Below are 25,218 nucleotides of genomic sequence, written 5' to 3' on the forward strand. Positions count from 1 at the left end.
GCTACAATATATGCCAAATAGTGAGCCTCTATGATTAACAGACTTGAGTTATCGCCAAAAGTGTAACTTAACGTGTTCCATGACCTTGACCATTAGTGTAGATATGTCCAAATTTAAATCAGTTGTTAGACAATAACCAATATTTTGACTAGGTTCTGTGATGATTGGTAAAGCAATATAGACGCTATCTTTATATCTATAAAAGTGAACGTGTCTGTGTGTCTGTGTACACAATAACTCTGTCAATTTTAAGCCTACAGATTCGAAATTTGATATACAGGGTACTGATATTTGGGAAAATCGATGTGATTGGTTTTCGGACAGAAATTTGGCAATTAAGGGGTCAAAATTCAACGATTTGACCTTTGAGAACTCTACCAAACTCCTCCGACAATTTTGGGTCTAAACACGTGAAATTTTAGATATAGGTTCTTTGGACATGGATCTAACTTAATCACTTGATTTGAGCCAAAAACAATAAATTTTAAGGGGTCAAAAAAGGGATCAAAGTTTTAAAAAAAATTGACCTCTGCGGTCTCTTCCAAATTACTCAGACAATTTCTGGTCTAAATATTTGAAATTTTACATAAAGGGTATTCAGAGATAGGGCAAGCTTTTTCATCAGTTTGGGTCGAAACTTTTAGTTACCAATATATAAATGTATGTATGTATATATGTTTGGATGTCTGCCTTAAACTTTCAATAGAGGCGACGGATTTTATCAAGATCAGTATCGTTTTGATGTTCGACCTTACATATGACAAATACCGAAAAATTGGCTAAAAACATTAATATCTTCCCCTTTAACTAAGCACTTTTCTTCAGGGGGGGTCACTTTTTTTCGCCGATATTTTTTAAAGTTATCCTATCCTTAATTAAAAAAAATGTCACTTCCGGTTTGGCGGTGGTCATAACAGCATAAACATTAGGTTTTTACCCCGTTCTTTTCCTCCTTTGTGGTACGGGTTCGAGCCTGCCTTCCTACTTCCACATATTTTTTTTGTTAAACAGACACATCCAAACACCCGGGCAACGCTGGGCCGAAATGCTAGTGTTATATACAAACAAACTTGACCAAATGTAAAAATTAATGAGTTTCATTTTTTTTCATTTTTTCATTTTTTTCCTTTTTTCATTTTCTTCATTTTTTCATTTTTTTTTCATTTTTTCATTGTTTCATTTTTTCATTTTTTTTCATTTTCTAATTTTTTTAATTTTTTAATTTTTTTAATTTTTTTTCATTTTTTTTTCATTTTTTTTCATTTTTTTCATTTTTTCATTTTTTCATTTTTTTATTTTTTCATTTTTTCATTTTTTTCATTTTCAAGATTACATGTTTTTTGTCTCACCACATCACATACATACAAAAACAAAATAGAAAAAAATGTAAGTTATCATTTCTCATTTAAAAAATTACATACTTTTAAAATTAGAGAAGCCCCTCCCAACCTCACCCCATTTTTTCTCGAAGTAGTGAAAATACTTCATAGTTTCCTTCACCTTTTCAGATGGTGGTTACTTACCTTCTCAGGAATTGGTTTCCCTGACCGACTGTTTATGGCCTGTTGGGCCACATACTTCTTCATATCTTGGAGTTTCCGTTGATCGCTTTCCATACGTTTCTTCTTCTCGTTATACTGAAGTTCAAGCTCATTTGTTCGTTGACTTTGTGCAGTGTTTTCGGTTTCTTGCTCCACTTGTAATTCTTCAATTTGGGCTTTGAGATTAAAACAACAAAAACCAAATTTACCTGTTCAGTTTTTTTTTTTTTTTTTTTTGTTTTTAGAATATTAAGATTTATTAAAAAAAAAAAAGACTTAACTATGAAAGACTAAATGGAAGCCTGACAGACCAACCAACAAGTAAAAGCTATAGTCATGCCTGAAAGTATTAAAAAAAAAATTGTCCCTGTTTACTTGCCTTCCAATGAGGATACAGTTAGACATAAGATCGGTTTTTAATGTGGGGAAATTAAACTCCCCCCCCCCAAAAAGGGGTACTCTAGATTGAGACAAAAATTGAAATTACTTTGTCTACAAGGATTTTTCCTTTATTGATCAAACATAGAAAAGATGAATTATAGAAAAAAAATGAACAGATACTACACTTGTCATTATTTATTTGCGATAAGATTAAAAATGTTATGTAACAAATTGGGCACAAGGCCTACAAAAGTGTGAGAAAATGGGAGTCATTGGTTATCTTTTATCTTCTGTAACTTATTTGACTATCCTACTCTTCGTTAAAGCTATTGTAGTCACCATAATACTATATTTACTTTAAGGGAAATCATATTTAAAATATTCTTAAAGTGTTAGAAATAATTAAAAAAAATGAATTATTGCATAATACTTGGTTCAAACTGTTATCCCACTGAATAGTGGATTTTAATTTTGTCCATCACAGCAGGACAATAAAATCAATTCCTCAAACAAAACAGTTTTACACTACTTTTATTTCCCATTAAGATTAAAATCGACATATAAAAATACTAAATCTTATGTCTAGAACCCTTATTCAAATTTCGATCAAAATCCATTACATGATCTGGATTGTAGAAAATGTCTAAAATTTAAGGCTTAAGCTTAAGGGGGCTTAAGAAGAAATTGAAATTTAGGGAATCTTACTTGAATCTAATAATTATAGATGCTGTTTAAAAACCTTGATAAGCCGAATCATTTGAATATTTAGTTCTAAAATATCTCTACTTATATATAAAAAATATTTTGTCTATGTGTGCATTTATGTGTATGTGGATTCGTTCTCCATGGACTCCGGACCAGCTAAGCTGATTTATTGAAATTTCACACAAATGTACTTTATGCATCTGGGAGTGTTTTTGGATAGGTTTTGTATTGGAAAATCGATAATCGAAAAAATCTGATTAAAGAAGGAATAGTACAATTTTAATCAAAGTTAACACAGCCTAACATCACAAGTATATTTGAGAAGTTTTATCACCGCACAGACAGAAAGGCCCAGCATATAAAATCAACAGTAGGTTTCTTAATAAGACGGAGAGGGGGGTAAGTCGAAATGAATGTTTCTGTTTAGAGCACAACTGAACCATGATACTTGACTTTTTCATTTTAAAATTTAATGCAAGCCATTATATAAAAATAATTTTATAAAATCAACATTAAGTTCTCTACAGTGTGATGTGGACTACAAAGTATTGTGGACTACAAAGTATTGTGGACTACAAAGTATTGTGGACTACAAGTCATTGTAGTGAGACGTGTGAAGATTTCTTCTAGGGAACAACCGTGGGTCCCCAACTAGAGCAGGCAATCAATTAATTTGATTGAAAAATAGGCAATTTCACCAATTTCGATGACAATAAAAGTATTGGAAGTGTGGAACATTCGTTGATCCTAATTCAATCCCAGGCAACGTCGGGTTTCTCTGCTAACGTAAACATAAACCAATGACAGTTTTTCAGCTTGCGTAAATAGTTACAACAGCTACAAATGTTCGACACTTCCTCTTTAATCAATTTTCTGGTGAAGAACAACACTGTAATAAGTGAACACGTAATTGTAATATTCGACAAAAATGTTTATTTCAATAACGTGTGTTTTTATCTATACGAATATATTTATATTTATTAATAATCTATGTAATATTGTGCTTGTCCCTTCCTTAGTTAGTCCGTACATTACACTATGAAAAAGGCCTGATACAATTTTTGAAGGCCAAACATTGGAAGAGAAGTTTCAATTACTTTTTTTTTTAATCTTTTATTATGCCATTTTAGTGACTTTACTTGAAAATTCAAAATGGCGCAATAAAAGTTAAAATAAAAAGTAATTGCAACTTCTCTTCCTATTTTCAGACTTTCGGATTTTGTAATCATGCCCAAATGCATTTTATTTTATTTTAATGGATTGATAGTTGTTATTCCTTCTGATGAGTTAAGAGCAGAATAGATTCATTAGTTGATCTAATAATTAAGTAAATGATTTTGCGTCAAGAATTGTGAATGTTAACATAAACAAAGGAATACATTGTAAGATGGTTAACATGAAATTTGGAATATAAACTTTTGGCATTTATTTATATATATATATATATATATATATATATATATATATATATATATATATATATATATAATTATTTACAAATAAAATGTGATGGTAGAATGTTAATTTTTTTAGTTGGCCTGACGATTTTCTTCGTGGAATGAAGCAAAAACTTTCTGTGTAGCTTACTTTCCATAAGATTTTTATATTACTACTAAGTTTTATTCATGTATTAGGCATCATTGAAGTAAACACTGAAATAAAAAAATATATATCATATATCAACTTGTAATATAAGTGTGTATATATATATGATATATATGAAACAGTAATATAAATTATATTTACAGCCATGATCAAAATTATTGAGAACCTATAAAAAAAACTATAATAGTTTAAACCTACTCACTTAAAGGTTAAGAATTGTACAGTGAACAATTGAGAGCAAATGTAAAATATTTAACAATAGATTGTAGTATTTATTTGCTTTAAAACCTCTTTGAAGAGTTTTAGTTGAGTTTGATACTAAATTCATTCCAATATTCAAAATGATTCATTGTCATACTAAAAGTTGTTTCTTATTTTTCAGGTAATATGTGATTCCTGCCAGTGCTATAATAGTATATTTAATTGAAAATGCCTCCAAAGAAGCAGTTTTCAGAGATTAAAAGGGCACACATTGTTGCTTTATCTAGTGAAGGATATTCTCAGGGAGAAATTGACAGATGGAATCTTCAAGGGAGGGAATTCAAACAATGATCAAAAGGTACAAAGAAACAAAGTCTTTTAAAAACAAAAAAAGGACAGGGCCATAAAAAGTCTACAACCGCCAGGGAAAACAGATCTTTGAAAAAAGCATCCCTTGCAGATAGAAAGAAAAGTTCTTCAGAGTTTGTTGTTGAACTTAAGGAGGATGCAAACAAAAACATATCAGCTTGAACAGTGGAAAGATTATTAGAAGCGGGATTAAAAGTATGCAAAACAAGGAAAAAAGCCATACTTGTCTCAGCCCCCCCCCCAAAAAAAAACGACTGGACTTTACAAAAATACATGAAAATTGGACAGCTGATGATTGGCTCAACGTTGTTTGGTCTGATCAAAGTAACTTTGATATAAGTTAATAGCTTCTATTTCCTTTGGAAGGAACAATTGAACTTTTTATGTGAATACACATCCATAACATCTATTCAAAAATTGTAGCAAATTCTTATGTTTTCATCAGATTTTTGGCACCTCTGAAGTGACTTATGTTCGCAGTAGGGAAGGAGAGGCATTTCATTCTGATTGTGTGTTTTTAACTGTCAAACATAATGGTTTGGGGCTGCATAGCTTCTTCAGGCACTGAACTCTTGTACACATGTGAGTACAGAATGAACTCCACAATTTGTACTAACATGCTGGGATAGGTTTACCAAAATTCTTTGACTAAAATATTTAAGAATAACATTCCAAGTGATGTAATCTTTCAACAAGACAATGCCCCATGCCATATGTCAAAAGTTTTAATGGGATTACAATAAGTGATGAAGTGGCCCCCTCTATCCTCAAACCTAAATCCTATTGAAAAGAGTGAGAATATACAAATGTTCATCAATAAAAGAATTAGAGGCCAAACTTTGTGAAGAGTGGCAGAAAATAGATCCTACCACCTGCAACAATTTAGCTAATAATATGCAAAAATGAATGAAAGCTGTTATGAAGGCAAAAGCATGACATTCCATATATTGATTGTTGGTAGAATAGATTTATTAATGTTTACGCCACTATTCTTAACCTTTAAATATATCAGTTTGAATCATAATTTCGATGTTTTATTGGTGCTTCATAATTTTGACCATGACTATATATATATATATATATATATATATATATATATATATATATATATATATATATATATTTATATAAAATGGGTTAAGAAATTCCAACGGAAGAAAGATGTATATTTAAATAAGGGGGTAGTCACCAACAATGTGTATTTTTTAACATTATTTCATTATTCCGTGTCTTGTTTTTTCATTGAGAATTATGTTTAGATCATTGTTTTTAAATAATTGAAATTTTTTTTAAAGGGGACTCTTAAAAACGATTTCAATGATTTAAAAACATTATTACAATGATCTAAACATAATTCTCAATGAGAAATCAAGACATGGAATAATAAAATAATGTTAAAAAATACACATTGTTGGTGACTACTTCCTTATTTAAATATATATATATATATATATATATATATATATATATATATATATATATATATATATATATATATAGTAATTTATAAAATATATATGGCGATTAAGCTACACTGAATATTCTGCGTTTCATCCAACTATAGGATTCGTCAGGCTTATCCTATAGTTGGATGAAATGCAGAATATTCAGTGTAGCTTAATCGCCATATATATTTTGTAAATTACTAACTAGCTCTACCTACGTATTGAGCACTTTTGAAGTAAATACTTAAAGTTTACGCATAAATCTATACTTTCGTATATTAAATTTATGTGAATAAATTAAGTAGTTATATATATATATATATATATATATATATATATAGCTTACCCATCAGTTTGAGGTAACGTTGCTCAAGATCTGCTACATTCTTTGCATCTGTACAGCTGTCATCAGTTTTCTTCATCTTAAAGAATTTTACCAATTTTTGTTGGACTATTGCATTCTGCTGTTGAAGTTGATCACGGGTGATAATAGATTTCTGCAAATAGAATGTTTTGGCCCATCAGTAATTGGAATTCATTTTTTTTTTTCCATTTTGTAAAAAGGCATCGTTTTTCAAATCTTTATTTTTATCCTCTTCAAGGATTCAATTTTTAGTGACCTTCTGTCTTCCATCGGTTCTAATTTCGCTAAATTACATAGATTACAGGAAAAAAATTAATATAAAACTAAACTCAGTATTGTAATTCGAAATGTCTATGTTTATTTTGGAAGAAAATTAACAATAAAAATAATTATGATCTTGCATGAGGTTTGAACCCATAAACTCTGTCTCCAAGCATGACGAGCATAATGATTGAGCCATGGCAACAGGCATAGAATTATGATGCTATTAAATGCATAAACCAAACTGTCTTTTTTCTTCCCCTCTCTCTCCTCTCTTTCTCACTCTCTCTTTAGAGTCAGTCTGCCAAAGGCAATGGAAGAAAGGAGAAAAAGAGGGCACCATCTTTTTCACCAGTGAATATCAAATAGATTGTTATTAGCACTTGATCATTTGAATAGCAGTATAAGGACTTGAGACTATACAAGAGTTTCCTCCTCGTCTGACTCACGCTAAATTTGTTTGAGTAAAAATAATTCTTTTCCAGGTAAGGTTTGAACTGATACCCCTCCTCTCTCTCTCTCTCCCTCTCTTCCTCTCTAAGTGCAGGGAGCTAATACCTACAAAATATTTATGATGTTAAAAACATAAACATACATATTTCTATATACAGTGTATCACAAAAGTGAGTACATCCCTCACATTTTTGCAGATATTTAAGTATACCTCTTCATGGGATAACACTGACAAAATGACACTTTGACACAATGAAAAGTAGTCTGTGTGCAGCTTATATAGCAGAGTTAGTTTATTTTCCCCTCAGAATAACTAAAAATGTAACCATTAAAAGCTAAACCTCTGCTAACAAAAGTGAATACACCGTTAGGGAATGTTGTTAATATTAATATACACCATGTCAACTGTCAATATATCATGTGGTCACCATAATTATCTAGAACTGCCTTTACTCTCCTGGGCATGGAGTTTACCAGAGTTTCACATGTATCCACTGGAATGCTCTTCCACTTCTCCATGATGACGTCACGAAACTGGCAGATATTTGAGACTTTGTGCAGCTCCATCTTCCGTTTGAGTATCCTCCAAAGATATTCTATTTGGTTCAAGTCTGGATACATGCTTGGCCAGTCCATCACCTTTACCCTCGGCCACTTCAATAAACAGTGGTTGTCTTGAAGATTTGTTTGGGGTCATGGCTATGCTGGAACACTGTCCTGCAATCCAGTTTCTGGGGGGAGGGGATCATGCTCTGCTGTAGTATTTTGCAGTACATGTTTGAGTTCATGTTTCTCTCAATGAAATGTAACTCTCCAACACCTGCAGCACTCATACAGCCCCAAACCATGACATTCTCACCACCATACTTGACTGCAGGTATGACACTCATCTTTGTACTCATTATTTGGTCGCCACCAATTATGCTTGAAGCCATCGGAACCAATCAAATTAATCTTCATCTCATCAGATCATAGAACATGGTTCCAGTAATCCATGTGCTTTGTTGACATGTCTTCAGCAAACTGTCAGTGGGCTTTCTTGTGTCGCATCTTCAGAAGTGCTTTCCTTCTGAGGTGAAAGCCATGCACCTTAATTTGATGTAGAGTGCATCTGAGCACTAACAGACTGACCCCACTCCACCTCTTCAATCTCTGCAGCAATGCTGACAGCACTTCTACACCAATCTTTCAAAGAAAGCATTTGGATGTGATGCTCAGCATGTGTACTCAGCTTCTTTGGATGACCTATCTGAGGTTTGTTCTTAGCCACTGTCCTGCAGCTCAGTTTCAGGGTGTTGGAAATTTTCTTGTAACCTTGGCTATCTTCTTGTACCATTGTCTATCTTCATGTAGCACAACAATATGGCTTTTAAGATCTTCAAAGAGTTCTTTGCCATGTCATGCCATGTTGAAGCTATCAGTGATTAGCACTAGAGAGTGTGAGAGCTGCACTACAAATTTGAAAACACCTGCTCCCTATGCATATATGGGCCTAGTAACACTTATGAGTCACATGATGGAGGGAAAATGACAAACAGTACTCAATTTGGACATTTAGGGGCATAGTTTCTTAAGGGTGTACTCACTTTTGTTGGCAGGGGCTTAGTTTTTAATGGTTATATTTTGAGTTATTGGAGGTGGGGAATAAATTTACTCTCACTTTTCATTGTGTCAACGTGTCATTTTGTCAGTGCTGTCAAATGCAGAGATAAACTTAAATATCTGCAGAAATGTGAGGGGTGTACTTACTTTTGTGATGCATTATATATGCAGGTTAAAGACAAGGGAAATTATTTTTCTTTCTCTCTTGCTCTCTATCCAGAATGTGGGGCAGAGGCAAGGGAAAGTAATAGTAAACGAAATGGTGCAGACATTTTCTTTGTTCAAATGAAGATAATTCATATTATTCAGATCCCTGTTTCCATTTTAGTCATATTCACAATATTTTAAATGCACTTTGAAAAAGTCGGTGATTACATCAGCTGAAACATTGAAAATGAAGACAGAATAGTAAGCCAAATAATAAAATGAACTATTGTTTTATTTATTTAATGAAACATGTTTATGGTTTTATTTAGATATAAAAAACCAAGCAACAAATAAGAAGTCAGACAAGTATAGATAAAATGTAGTTGGTTTTATGTCTGGACAAAGTACTACTGGTGTTATATTTACCCTGTGACAAATATAAGAAAAGTAGCTTAATAATAAGAAGAACCTGTATTTTGCTTTTGTGAATCTAGAGAAAGCTTTTCAGAGAATGCAAGGAGAAGTTGTCTTGTAAACTTTACATAAATTAAATGGTTCTTGAAAGTTGTTCAAGAGAAATTCTCAAGGTTGTCTTAGAATTAACAGCACATTTAATGACAACTTTAATCTGTTGCTCTAAAGTCTGTTGCTTTTCATTTATGTCCATGGAGTTTCATATGAGTTGTCCAGAAGAGATTCTGATGATTTAATACTTGCCTATGAAACAATGGAAGACCTACTTGTTAAGTTAAAGACTTTGAGGGCCAAAGTGAAGATCAGTAGTTGTAGCATTGAGAAGCTCAATGCTACAACTACTGATCTTCACTTTCAAAAAAGAGGAAGTTTTTCCTCCTCAGTTTATGGAAGGAGAATCGGGTGCAATTCAGGCTTTTGTGGTACTTATGAGTATTGGGTACACAAGAAGTGCAGTAGAATTAATGGTAGGTTAGGATAGAATAACCAGTTTATATGCATGAAATGTAAGATAATAGAGATGAGAACTCAGATGTGGACAAAGTATATTGGTCCCCTGATTTATTGGAGAGGGACCTATGTTTTCAGTGGCGTCTGTGCATCCGTGCTTCTGTGCGTCTATACATCTGTGCATCCGTTAGCCCAGACTATTGCCAGATAACCGTCCATTAGTTTTTCCTGAAATGTTGCCACAAGTTGCATTTCATTTACCGAATTTCCATTTACTAACAATTACTATATTGTCCAATTTCTACTATACACTCTTTAACCCTTATCCTCGAGTGGCCTCTTAGCCTTGATAAGTGGTGATGCCTATGTAAAAAAAAAAAAATATTAAATAGATGTCAAAGTAAAAAAAATTTTTTTTGCAAAAATTCCCATTGCATATCCCAGGGGCTCAAAAAAGGTAAAAAATGCCCCCAAATGGCCCAGAATGGCACTTTTTTGCCCCATAGCATTTGATTCATTCATTAGATTTTTCTGAAACTTGGTCAAAATGTGGAGTCTATTGTTCTTAATATAAATTCAGTATGGGTGACTCAGGTAAAATTCTGGTTCACATCCCTCTGGGACTTTTAGGGCTTTTTGGAGCTCTTTTTTCATATTACTCAAAAACTTGATATGTATGTCAGTGGTTTTCCATGGTGCTGAATTCAAATATACATGTCTTAAGGCGTGAAACTGCATCGTTTGTCTATTTTCACAGGGATTCGGAGCTCAAAATTGCAAAAAATGACACTTTTTACCCCATAACTTTTGCCCCATCCATTAGATTTTTCTGAAACTTGGCGAAAATGTGAAAGCAACATTGGCCCTTCACACTCCTCACATTCATCATTTCTTCACTATTTTTTGTGGTGTCATCTCATATCCAACACCAGAGGGGGACAACGAATGCATGGCTTGTTTAGGTAGTGAAGTTATTGAGGTTGTCAATTAGTTTTGTTACCTTGGTGATACCATTGGAGCACATGCTCAATTCCCAGCTTGAACAAACTAATAAGAATATGAAAAAAAAAACAAAAAAAAAAAGATGGTGCTAGTATGGCAGCAAGAGTTAGGAGTGTATGGAGTTAGTTCAGAGAATTTTATCTTTAATAACCAGAGGGTGTTACCACAATTATTGAAGGAAAGAGTCTATGTGACTCAGTGTGATGATGTTTGCAAGTGAAATCTGGCCAGTGAGGATTAAAGACTTGCTATGAGAATGGAGTCTTAATGAAAAGCCTAGATTTGATGATTTCAAAGGAAGATTAAATCTGGATAGTATAAGGAGATGTGTACAAAACAGAAGACTGTTGGTTTGATTATGTTGAATGTAGAACAGTTAAGGCAGCAGGTTCAGTTTACATGAGAAGGCCAAGAAACAGATGAGAGGAAGTGATAAAGATAGACTAGAGAGATGTGATGCCTCCGTTCAGTCTCAAAAGACAATGGACATCCCTGCAAGGGTAGCTGAGCATATAATCTTCAACCTCTCTCAATCGGCACTGCCTCTCCTGAATCTCTGAATGCTTGGGTCCGATGGCAAGGAGAGGCTCAAGACGACTGAAAAGAATGCTGAGATAAACAGAGAGCACTTAAATCACCCGGAATTCTCAAATGGTCACCCATTTTAGCACTGACCAGAGTCAACGTTACTTAACTTTGGTGATCTGACAAAAACTGATGTGTCAACATGATTATGCCGTAACTTAAGAGGACAAGGGATAATAAATACCTGGTTTGAAAGTCAATGTCTTAAATTCTTTTAATACATGCCTACATATAAACTGGATGTAAAACTGTTGCTGATGTTACTACTGATCATGATAAGAATGAGGAAGAGGATTATGAAGAAAATGTATATTTACTGAAATTGAAGGATGATCGTGTAATAATAATGTAAACTTCACACTTTAACCCAACTTAATTCTTTACTTTAATTTATGAAAACATTTGACTGTATGGAAGTGAAATCTATCTAGTTATGGTTGAGAACATGCATTGCATGGAGAGAAAACATAAGAGAATGATGTATAAGGTGAATCTTAAAGGCTTAGACCTGTTGATTTCAGAGGAAGATTAAATCTAGACAGTATAGTGAGATGCATGCAGAAAAGGAAACTTCAATGGTTTGATTATGTTGAAAGAATGGATAAAAGTTCTTGAGTTGAGTAGAACAGTTGAAGTAGTATGGTCAGTTCACAGTTATGTTACCCTGAAGCTTGAGATAGCATCTTTATTGGTGAATGTGCAGATTAAATTAGTCACATTTACAGAATCAATCTGTTCCTGTTTTAGCGAAATTAATCAAAAAAAAATGTTTCTATTTCTGATTTTCTTACCTGGTATTTTTCCATAAGTTTTGTCCGCTCAGCAGCATCCTCATCAGAGCCTTTCTCCTTTTCTTTCATGTAAATAACAAAAAATAAATAAATATTTCCAAATAGTCATCTATGTTTATATATATGTTTCTACATTTTTACTACTTATTTTTTTTTACTTTTTTTTCACTTCAAACAATTCATATTGCCATTTGGAACGGCTACTACTTAGGATCGTGTCTGACAGGAAACTGTGGGGAATTGAGCAGTAAGATGTCTGTTCACATTACATCCAAACTTTTGTACAGTTATGAAAGCAGGAAACAGGGGGAGAATTTCAAAGTTTATCAATCTGAAGAAAGAAACTATTAGAGTGGAAGGCTTTCTGGCATCTAAGGACCTCAACAGAGAAGGAGTGGCTAGCTATATGTTACTAATCTTGTATATACAGTAGAACCCCGGAATACGGCATTAAAAATTAGTAAGTGTTGTGGAGTACAAATCACCCCTATTTGAGAACTAAGTGGAATCAATCAGTCCTATGAATACCACTGGTTTCAGAGACTAAAGGGAGACATTCATGTTTAACCACATGCTACAAACATGTTCCTCTCATACTGCTTAACATGTTCCTGTATTCTTTACATTGGCAAAAGAAAACTCACTCACGCAAATGCAGTAAGTAAGTCATAGTATATTTTATTTTACTGGCTAAAGTGAGTTTTCACACAAATTAAATAGACGTCGGATTTTAATCCGATTAAAATAAACTTTTCACTGGTCGACAAACTGCACATCAAAGAAGAAGAAGAAGAAAGAAAACAAACGATTTTGCTAAGCACGACAAATAAAGTGTTAACGAGAAAAGGATTTTTTTTTTCGCACAGAAATCAAAAAGAATAGCTAATATTAAATAAATGTTATAAACTCTCTTTCACAGATAAATAATTAATTCTTTTTATGGAAAAAAGAGGAAAAGAATGTGTAGGATCAACAAGGAATTGAACCCAGTACCTACTCATTACAAAAATTAAAAAATGGCAGACACAATCTACTGCTTTTTTGATAAATACAAACACGAGGAAATAAATATATGAAAGAAATATTTGTTAAATAACCAGGTACAAATTTTATAAAGGTTTTTTTTTCTGTAGAGTTGGTACTATAGGAAAAGTAAATCAACGAATGATGTTTCTGAAAAAAATCATTTTGTCATATTATGTAATTCTAAACCTTTCAAAAAAACAAAACAAAAAACAAAAACGAAATGGACGATTTTACAAAACAGATGTTGGAAATGGGGAAATTCCAACAAAGTCAACAATTATAACTTGAAAGAAGGTTCCGAGAAGAACAATTGCCAATACAGAAACAAAACGAAGAGAAGCAGTTAATGAAAAAACAGGGAAGAGAAAGGAAAAAATGAACAAATAAATATTGGGAAAGCAGTTAGATTTAGCAAAATACTTTGAGAAAAAAACAGGAAAGAGAAAAGAAAGAAACGAACGAACAAATATCGGAATTGAAAAAATTACATTTAGAGCAACAAAACCAGTCAGAGAAAAAATTGGATTTGATAATGCAAGTTTTAATGACAGCGGAGAAGAAACCAGCACGGCTTTCTTCCAAAATGCGATCTGGTCAGCTATTGATACATTTAACTATGCTCCTGAGGATGACACAGTGTTTGAGGAATACTTCAGAAGATTTGAAGACCTTTTCAAAATTGATTGCAGTTCATGGATGGATCAAATGAAAGTTTGTTTATTGCTACGGAAGTTAGGTGGATCCAAACATAACAAATTCATATATTTTATCAAGAAAAAACAACAAATTGTTGTTTGACGAGGCAGTCAAACTGTTAATGGATTTATACTGTCCAAAAAGAAGCCTTTTTCATAAAAGATGGAAATGTATGAATCTTACATGTAAGGAGAGTCAGGACTATATGACTTTTGCATCTATAGTTAATAAGCACTGTGACGATTTCAAGTTGTCGTCATTTACGGCAGACAATTTCAAATGTCTAATATTCATACAAGGTTTGATAGCCACAACAGATGCCGATATAAGACGTCATGCTCTAAATAAATTGGAATTAGAACCTGATTTAGCGCTTCAGAAACTAGCTGAAGATTATCAGCATTCGTGGCAATGAAGCAAGATTCCCAAAACGTAGAGGAAGCAGGTATCACTCACGTCAAAAAGATACACTTAAAAAATAAAGGACATTTGCCCGCCAGTGATTACCAACCAAGAGGCAAAAAGAACCCTTCACAAAATTATCAAGATAGACAAAATCTTAGGACTCCTTGTAGCAAATGTGGAGAACCTCATGGGTACAATGTATGTCAGTATCAAAGGAAAATATTTGACCTATGCAAGCGAGCAAGGCACAAGGCCTCATAATGCAGAGCAAAAGTAACAAAAAAGAGCAAAAACTGCAAAAATGGACCCTTCACCAACAGAGAACATAAGGAAATATGTTACGGTGAGAATCAGAAATAAAGAAGTGAAAGTGCAACTCGATTCAGGGTCGAATTTATCAATTATAAATTTTCACATGCGGAGGAGAATAGGAAAGCCCACGATGACAAAGACGAATAAAGTCGCAAGATTGTTAACTGGTGAAAAAATAAATTTTGAGGGTGAGCTAGTTATTAATGTGTCACTAAAATGAACGACAAAAAAGCTAAAAGTGTTCATTCTAAGGAATGCAACAAATTTATTCAGGACCGATTTGATTCAGGAATTTGAATTATGGGACTCGCCAATGAGTGATTTTTGTCACAAAGTCAAAAACCTAACGGTTGAAGCCGACAAACTCCAAAAAGATCTAAAAATCTTTCCCGGGTGTTTTTTCTGAAAAGCTTGGATGCTGCACAAAAATAAAAGCAAAATTCAAATTGCTGGATGAAGCAAAATCTATATTCAGAAAGCCATGGAGCGCCTCGTTCGCTTTGAGGGAAAAAATTGAAGAAGAATTGGAAAGACTAGTTAACACTGGGATTTTGACCCCTATTAACTATATTGAGTGGGCAGCTCCCACCGTATATGTGAAAAAAAATCTAAAGAGATTAGAGTATGTGCGGATTTCTCTACTGGATTGAATACAGTGCTTAAGGACCATTACTATCTGCTACCAAATCCAGACAAGTATTCGCTAAGTTAAATGGCGGAAAATTTTTTCCCAAAATAGATTTAAGTAAGGCGTACCTACAAATACCAGTAGAGGAAGATAGCTCGAAACTTTTTTGTATCTCAATGCACAAAGGACTTTATAAATTCAATAGATTAGCATTTGGTATAAAAGTAGCACCTGCAATTTTCCAACAGGCAATCGATACTTTGCTAAGTGGGTTGGATTTTGCAATAGGCTATCTAGACGATATCCTTATGCGTAGTGAAAATGTTGAACAATATAGAGGTCATGTATTTCAAGTGTTTGACAAAGAATACGGCTTCACATTCACGGAAGCAAAATGCGAATTTTTTTTGGAACAAATTAAATACCTGGGTCATATAATAGATGAAGATGGGAGGAAACCCGAGCCGGATAGTTCCACAGCTATAAAGAACATGCCAGAGCCTCATAATGTAACTACATTGCAGATTTTTTTAGGGCACGTGAACTATTATCAAACGTTCATTAAGAACATGCATGAATTGCATGCACCATTGAATGTACTATTAAAAAAGGACAAAAAATGGGACTGGATGCTTGAGTGCCAGGCAGCGTTTAAGAAGTTAAAAGATGTATTAACATCAGATTTATCCTTGACTCATTTCAATCCGGAACAAGATATTATTGTCGCAACTGACGCAAGTTCTTATGGGATTGAGGCATACATTCTACACAAGATGCCTGATGGGTCCACTAAGCCAATTGCTCATGCATCAAGAACTTTATTGCCTGCTGAGAAGAATTACTCCCAAATCGAAAAGGAGGCACTGGGGATCATATTTGGGGTTACAAAATTCCACTGATTTTTACACGGTTGTAAATTTAAATTACAAACTGACCATAAGCCACTTATAACCATCTTTGGCTCTAAAAAGATCTGCCAACTTACACAGCCAACAGACTGCAAAGATGGGAGACCATTCTACTGAATTACGACTTCAGTATGGAATTTCTTACATCTGCGAAGTTAAGTCACACAGATGGATTGCTGTGATTAATCCTGAAATCAAGGGAACCACTGGAAGACACAGTAATAACGTCACTACAAAGTGAAAAGGTCTATACACAAATACTATGTAATACGATCAAGGAACTACCAGTGACTTTGGAAGATATAATAAGGGAAGCTGAATAAGATAGTTTCATCAAAGAAACGAAAAAAAATTTCAATCTGATGAATCGGTGGCAGAAGTTTATTCTATGTGCAATGATGTACTGTTATACCGAGAAAGAGTAGTAATCCCAGCTACACTACAAAAGAAAATCCTAAAGGATTTCCATACAGGGCATTCTGGGGCTATTCGAATGAAGAGCCTTATGAGGTCCTATGTTTACTGGAAGGGTATGGACACTGATATAGAAGGCACGGTAAAGTCGTGTAAGGGATGCGCATTGGCTGCAAAAGCGCCCCCAATACAATTTAGCCTGTGGCCTAAAGCGGACCACCCATGACAAAGAATACACATAGATTACACAGGCCCACTAGATGAAAACTATTATTTAATAGTGGTAGACAGTTTTTCAAAATGACTTGAGGTATTTTGATGTAAAAGTTTAACGACAGTGCTCTTCACGAATTGTATGCTAGGTTTGGTGTGGTCCATTATCTAGTGTCAGATAATGGCACACAATTCACTTCAGCAGATTTTAAAAGCTTCTGCAAGGATTTCCAGGTTAACCACATAACAACGTCAACCTATCATCCCCGATTGAATGGTCAGGCAAAGAGATTTGTAGACACGCTGAAAAGAGCCCTGAAGAAGGCTGAAGGAACGCCCTCAGAAAAGGCGCTCCAGCAGTTTTTACAAGTTTTCCGAATTACGCCAAATGAAAGTGCACCATCGAAGATGACGCCGGCAGAGTTGATGTTTGCAAGGAAAATTAGAAACTTTTGCCAAAACAGGTTAGACCGCCAAATTCTACAGTTCCTAAAAAAGGTACTTACCTGGTGAAAGGGTATTTTTCCAGGTACACAAAAATAATAGTACGATATGGAACTAGGAAAGGTCCAGAAAATGATTGGGCAGATGGTTTACATTATCGAAGGTCCAAGATTTACTTACAAGAAACATTTGAACCAAATTTGGAAATGTATCACAGGTGACGAAAGACAACCTCCTGTTGAACAAGAAGAGGTAATGGACCAGATATATGACACGTTTAGCCTGGTAACACCACAAGCAGCCGGACAATGCCGGTCTTCCAGAAAAAGGAAAATGACCGGCTCGATAGAGATCAATCCCAGGAAAAAGAGCTATACGATCATTCCAGGGGAATGGAAAGCTCAGGAGGGGAATCAACCCTATTTGAGAACTAAGTGGAATCAACCAGTCCTATGAATACCACTGGTTTCAGAGACTAGATAGAGACATTCATACCTTGTTTAACCGCATGATACGAACACGTTCCTCTCATACCACTTTAGTGGCTCCTGTATTCTTTATTATAAATACATATTATATTTTATACACTTTACACTACTTGTGATTTCTTTCATTTGTGACCCCTAGCACGGGCCTACAACAGTAAGGTGGGGCAAATACCATAACCAAGGGCCGGAAAAACATCGTATTCCATATCATAACCTGAAAAAAAATTGTATCCTAGGACCATTATATCCGCATTTTTACTGTACTACTAAAACTATAGCTTATTATCTTGTTTGTCCCTGTGTGCAGTGTATTGATGTGCGTTGCCAGTTGGGAGAAATTGCTAACACCTTTTCTTTTCTTCAGTTTGTAGTTGACCTTCCTTGGTTGGGCAAATCCATTGTAAATATCTTCAGATATATTTAGAAGAATATTGACAAGACACTTTGTTTTTTATCAATAAATAAAAGAAAGGAAAGAAAAAATATATGAATCCACAGAAAGCAGAAAGAAAACGTTTTTATTATGGAAATAGATTTGCTTGCTCATTTCTCTTATATTTGAATATTTGAATACTTGAAACGGATTTGTTCAGCATTATTTGTGACCACACACAGACACACACACAGACACACACAGACACAGACACAGACACACACACACACACACACACACACACACACACACACACACACACACACACATATATTCTGAGGTTATTGTTTTCCAGAGTTTAAGTAATCAATGAAGTATAACAAAGTTAATACAAGAGTGCTCAATACCGTAGAAGAGCAGGGTATATTCTTTAAATTTTGCTTTATTACCTGAAAAAGTCTCTAGTTACTGGTAATTAGCTGACCGAAACATGCTCATGACTGTGTACCAATATATTACTGCTTATGTAAAAGCAAATAAAGAATATATATATATATATATATATATATATATATATATATATATATATATATATATATATATATATATATATATATATGTGTGTGTGTGTGTGTGTGCATGTGTCTTTATTAATGATTTTTGACAATAATGGCAGCTTATGAAAATTAGCTTCATGGTGAGTCATTTCACAACTGACTTAGAATTAACACTTTTACATTCATAACATGCATTAACAAGGACCCCATCAATTTAAAAGTAGGAACACAGAAAAATAATTAAATTAAAAAATGGTAAGAATTATACAACCATTCATGATAGGAATGTATGTATGCATGGCTCGGAAAAAAAAAGAAAAGAAAACCAGCATGCCCTATCACCCTCGAACTACCTGACATCATTTTCAGGCAGCCTTTTGACTAGAATCCACACAGACGAGTTTTTGTTTGTTGTGATTGTGCAAAGTCCGAATGTTTCGTTTTTGGGGATTAATTAAGCTATTTTTTTTTTTTTTTTTTTGTACAAACAAGGTTTTTTTAAAATTTAATTCCATATTTTAGGACTTTATTAATTATCTTTGAAACAGACTCAGAAAATTAATATTTATCTTTCAAAGGATTTTTACAATGAATTTATGTAATTTCCAAATTTAGCTAAATTTGTCAGCTTCCGAATGTCACCGTGAAAACATTTTGCATTATGAATTTTTTTTTTCACGTGAGCAAATATTTTTTCCTTTTGGAAATTAAGTTTAGTCTTTAATCTTTCAAATACAATCAAAAAGTAGTCGGAAACCTACAAAAAATTATGATAAACCGGCTTTCAAAACTATGTCCCCCTATTTTTTCCGCCATCATTAAAATTAAAATAAAAGAAGAAACAGGCGATTTTAACCAAAGTTAACATCTTACACAGCCTAACATCACAAGTGCATTTGAGAAGTTTTATTACCATACAAGCTGAAAAGCCCAACATATAAAATCAACAGTAGGTTCTTTGATATTGCAGGGGCACGTCTAAAATTAATGTTTCTGTTTAAAACATAATTTCACAATGATACTTGACTTTTTCATTTTAAACTTAAATTCAAGCCATTATCACTGCACAGCCAGTAATGCCAGGCATATATATATATATAGAACAGTAGGTTCTTTGATATAACACGGGCACATTTGAAATAAATGTTTCTGTTTAAAGCACACTCCTCAAACAAAACAGTTTTGCACTACCTTTATTTCCCACTAGCAAGACCTGTTAACTGACATTGCCCGCTGGTAGCATGCATCCCCCGTGTAAAAAATTAAAGTACGGCTGTTGTTATTTTTGTTGTTGGCCAACCCTCAACCTCCTCATGTTAAGAACGGCTTTCGGAATAGACACCCCCAAGAACGGCTTTCGTTATTGACTCCCCATTTTGTGAGTGGGGATGGGGTTTTCACAAAATTTGCTGTAAATGTAACTTTGCTAATCGCTGTTAGGAATCCCAGGTGCAAATACTATGAACGAACAACAAAAATTAATGGTTGTAGTGTCGTTTAGCTCGTGCAGACTAAGCTGGTGGGCAGGTTATGGTTCAGGGTATATTTTTCAGGGTATGGTTCATGGTATAGTTCAGGACATGGTATTTTTGTTGGCAAGACTGGAGTTAAGGTGGCAAAAAACTCTCGAATCCTCTATCATTCAAATGGAACTAAATTTCTGTAGTCACATGTACGTTACCATGTAAAAATGTATACGGTTTTTCAGAAATTGACAGTTTTAAGTGAGCAGAAAAAAAAAAAGGAACAGTATAAACAGAACGGTTTCTCCCCCGTCACATGCATATTCTATACAGATGAGATGATTTTAACAACATTAGTGTTTATAGGGAAGAGTTGCCATTTTCCCACATACAGTACTTAGTAATCTCAAATGGTCACTCCTCTGGTACAGACTGAGCTCAATGTCACCTAACTTTTATGATCTAACAAGGACCAGTGTGTCAACATATTTATACTATATATGTGTGTCAAGCCTGGGACACTTTTGTTTGGGATAATATTATTATCAACTACAAGAGTTTAAGCTGTTTAAAGATAAAATCCAAAGTGAAGTACCTTTTTCCCTTGATAACTTTGAATGTAACATCAGTCCACGTGATATCTGTCAATATAAAAAAAAGGAAATAGCAAGGATTTTTTTAATACAATTGTCGACAAAATATTTTGACGTCATCTTAATATAAAATAAAAAAAAGATCAAGATAACCAGATATGCTCTAAGATAGAGTACTGCTGCTACATCCGTGGAAGTACCACATGGTGCAATTTTTCCTGCCTTGACTGAATACAAAATCGACTTTGAAATCTAAAGGGGGATGATTGCTATCTACTCTAGCATTATTTCCATGGAAGGTGCTCGATTGAGCTCCAATCTTTGATTCCTCTTTGTAAAACATTCATAATAAGAACTAGTCTTTCAACCACAATTAGAAAATATTTCTTTTTCCTTCCATGTGCCTAGCATTAAACGGAATTTACATGGATAAAACTTCTTTACAAAAACTTCCTGCCTGTGAAACGCATTTCTTTTAGAAAGAGGTTACCACACATCAAGGTCCGGAGGCCACTCGAGGATAAGGATTAATGTGTGCATTGTAGTCATTAGGATAGTAGTGTAGCAATCGTTTGTGATGGAAATTTGGTATAATCAGATTATTTACAAGGACGGTTAAATAAAAACTTGTTTACTTTGAACTTGAAAATGACAATATTGTAGTCAGCTGGAAAGCAGGCAAATAGAATAGAGTTCCACAGACGGGCAGTTCTAGGAAAAAAAGCTTTGTTGATGGAATCCACATTTAGGTTTAGGCACCGATAGAGAGTGATGGAATTTATTGATAGTGCTAGAGCTCAGTCGAACATTTGCCATGAAAATAACGATAGGGTAGAGACAGGCTCGCAACGTCTCTTCTGTTGGAAAGAGGTTGCAGAGAAAAGAAAATTATGAAGTCGGTTTTGAACTTTCTCAAGGCAGAATATGGTGCTCTGAACAGCTCCTGACCAGATGTGGCAACAGTACTCCATCTTAGGATGTACTTAGCCTTTTTATAGGTAGAGAATTGTATTGGCAGTGAGATATCTATTGAAATGGTAGAATGATCCCACCATTTTTCTATAGACCTTGGCAACAGATTTGATGTATATTACTGCAAAAATGCTTCCTTGCTGATTGCAACTTGGTGATGTTTAAATCTAATGTCAACAAATTCTTGTTCTAATCTAGCCCATAAGTAATCAAATGCAGTTCATACAACTCATCAATGTTTATACTCCCATAATGTTCTTCATTTTCCAAATAGCAATCATTTTCATCCTTATTCTCGAGTGACTCTTGGCATTGATAAATGGTGATCAAATAGTAAAAAAAAGGTTAAAAATGAAAAAGAAATGAAAAATATTCATTCTTTTCCAAGGCAAAATAAAATGTGATGATGTTATGATGAAGGCAAAAAGGTATCCGTCGCCATTATAATTAAAATTTGGTTTGGATAGAAGATCTATCTTAATCTATACATGAAATAATTGAACTGTAACAGACGACATTGAAGGTTAATGGAAATACTTTTTATTTTGGGACTGTGTTGAAAAGGAATTAAAAACAGCTGGTCCAAAAAAGAGTTTCAAATCTAATAAGTCTCGCACTGTCAACCAAGCTCCAACTTCTGTCCCATCGCTGCAATGTCACATCCCTGTGCTTGTTTTATAAGTACTTTAATGGAATGTGCTCTGATAAACTCATAGCACTTGTGCCTCCTCAACGTACATGGCTTCAATTAACTCGACAAGCAGCAAAATTCCATCTCTTCACTGTTGAGATCCTTAGATGCCAGAAAGCCTTCTACTCTAATAATTTTCTTTCTTGTGTTACAACACCAAAAATAATGGTTCCGAGCAAAACCAGATGTAAATCGGATTGCTTGGATGACAACCTTACATTCTAATCAAAGAATTGAGATCATGAAACAATGAGAGAAAATATTTTAACTGGATTGGAGTTGCTAAAAAGCAGAACAATAAACATTTGAAAGGTCAAAATAAGTAAACAATTAGATCCTGATCAAGGAATGAGGGGCGATAAGTCAAAACAAATCAGTCAGACAGAAGAGAGAGAAAAGCCGACACACTTCTGCCATCACTGCAACAACAACACACCACTACATACTGAACTAAACTCTCTCGCTTGTCATATCCACGCTGTAATGTAAATAAAACTTTGTTAATTTAATAAATTGTTGTTTGATTACAAAAACCATAGTTATCAGAGTGTATATACTATGGCATGCATTTTGTAAAAGTGCAAACCATAAATATTATATAGATGACGATATTACACCTGAATTGCTAGACGTTAGAATTCCTCCCTGTTCCTTGCTTTCCTGAGTGTACTAACATGCAGAAGTTTAAATGTTATGTGAACAGACATCTCGCTTCTCAACTCCCCATGTTCTCTGTTAGATATAATCCCAAATAGTAGTCCCTTATGCTTCAAGGGGCAATATGCCTTGTTTGGTGTTAAAAAGTCTAAAAAAAAAAAGAAAGAAATCCATCTTTACAAAATGGCGATATGCACATTGGTAGATTCTATTATATTACTAACAAATTAGAAAACCCTTCAAAACTTCAACTAATTAGTTTAAGCCATGCGATGTCACATTCATTTTAGCACATTTTCACTGCCTAAGCAACCTTTAACCTCCAACTTGAGATCACAAAGTTAACTTTAGCTAATCCCTTGCCTGTTCTGTTTTCTGTTATTCTCATTAACCCAGCATTAATTAAAATATATAGTAGTTGACCTACCCATTCAATTTTTAACAGTGACCTGGCAAGGAGTACATTAGTTCAGAAGTCAATTTCTAAAAGCCATCCAACGCATACTAGCATTTAAAATGGATGTTAAAATGATGATGGTGGTGGTGGTGGTGGTGGTGGTGGTAGTGGTGGTGGATAACTTCTGACAACTTAAAAAATAAATCATCTATTATAATATTAAACCTCTGATAATCATGCTTGCTTGTTTGCATATTGAATGTTTTAGAGAAAGGAAATGAGACAATAAATGGTTAAAAAAAGGTGAATAGAAAGTGTACTAGTAGTATTAACGGCAAAAGAGAAGGAGAAAATAAGAGAATAGCATAAATAAATCATCATCATTCAGTTGTGCTAGTGTTATGAATCTATGAGTCATGGTCCCTGGCCTTGGTAGAAGCCATTTTGGTGCATCTTTGTGTATTTGGTAACGTAGCATTGTTTATGCGTATGTGTTACTTTTGTTCTTGTAGTGCATGTGTAGATGTAGTTAGATTGTGAGTCATGGAGCCCTTTTTCTTTCAACTCCCAGAGGAGCATAGGATGGTTTGTAGAGAATGAATTCTTGGTGTTCCTTTTCATTAGGCAGGCTGGTGACATCTGAATCACTTGACTGTTTTTCTCCTCGCATTAAAGATTTTCCAACTTTGCATTGGCTTATTATTTTCTCGTATAGGTGTCACTTTTTAGAGCTTGAAAATATTTCCATGGGTTGAAAATTATTTGATTTAACATCTTCATGTTAAAAGTTGTTAGCTTCAAGAAATGAGGAGGAAAGAATATAAGAAATCATAGCCATGTGTTGACAGAAATCACTTTGCAATTAAGTCATCACAAATTTTCTTGACTCTCACATCTCATTCTATCCTCCATCACATCAGGTAGGTTTTCACATGAGTGTTGTGAATCCTTTGTTAGTTGCTTGATGTAAGTGCTGTTTGGCCTCTCCACTGAACTATATCACTGTTTTGGCATCCACAAAAGAACACTGCTGACACGAATAAATAAATTATGTAAATGTATAAAAAACAACATATCAGTAGTAGCATAGATTTAACAATGAAAGGCAAATGAGACAAAAATGGGTGAAAATAAACAAATAGAGGTAGCAGTAGCATCAGAAGAAGAAAAGTGGAGGAAGGTGAGGAATAGCAAAAATAGTAGTAGTAGTAGTAGCATCAGCTTAAAAGAAATGGTGGAAGTAGAGGAATAGAGGAAGTAGTAGTAGTAGTAGTAGTAGTAGTAGTAGTAGTAGCATCAGCATAAGAGAAGCAGTGAAAGGAGAAGAATAGAGGAAGTAGTAGTGGTAATCTATAATATAAAAATCTGTTTAAATGTATGTATGTTTGTATGTCTGCCTAGAACTTTTGACAGACGTGTCGGAATGTGATGAAACCGATATCGTTTTAAACCTCAAACTTTTAGAAGACAAAGATCAAAAAATTGGCCTAAACATTAATTCCTTCACCCTCAACTGGGCACTTTTCTACAGGGAGGGGTTGATTTCGAAAGTTATTCCGTCTTTTCAACTGACACCTTAATTTTAACCTACATCATTTCCGGTTT

At 34.1% G+C, this 25,218-nt stretch overlaps 1 protein-coding gene across 1 annotated transcript in view; it reads right to left on the bottom strand.

The window, feature by feature from the left end:
* Positions 1-25,218, bottom strand: part of LOC145248050 (cilia- and flagella-associated protein 184-like) — an 80,606-nt gene that overhangs the window by 25,099 nt on the left and 30,289 nt on the right. The window contains exons 5-8 of the mRNA XM_080109785.1: positions 20,899-20,944; positions 12,377-12,438; positions 6,594-6,744; positions 1,524-1,717 (exon numbers count right to left, since the gene is read on the bottom strand). Coding sequence (XP_079965911.1) covers positions 1,524-1,717; positions 6,594-6,744; positions 12,377-12,438; positions 20,899-20,944 — 453 coding nt within the window. The remainder of the gene's footprint in view (positions 1-1,523; positions 1,718-6,593; positions 6,745-12,376; positions 12,439-20,898; positions 20,945-25,218) is intronic.

The sequence above is a fragment of the Euprymna scolopes genome, chromosome 26, assembly GCF_053919585.1.
Source record: "Euprymna scolopes isolate OS-2025 chromosome 26, ASM5391958v1, whole genome shotgun sequence".
Lineage (NCBI taxonomy): Eukaryota > Metazoa > Mollusca > Cephalopoda > Sepiida > Sepiolidae > Euprymna > Euprymna scolopes.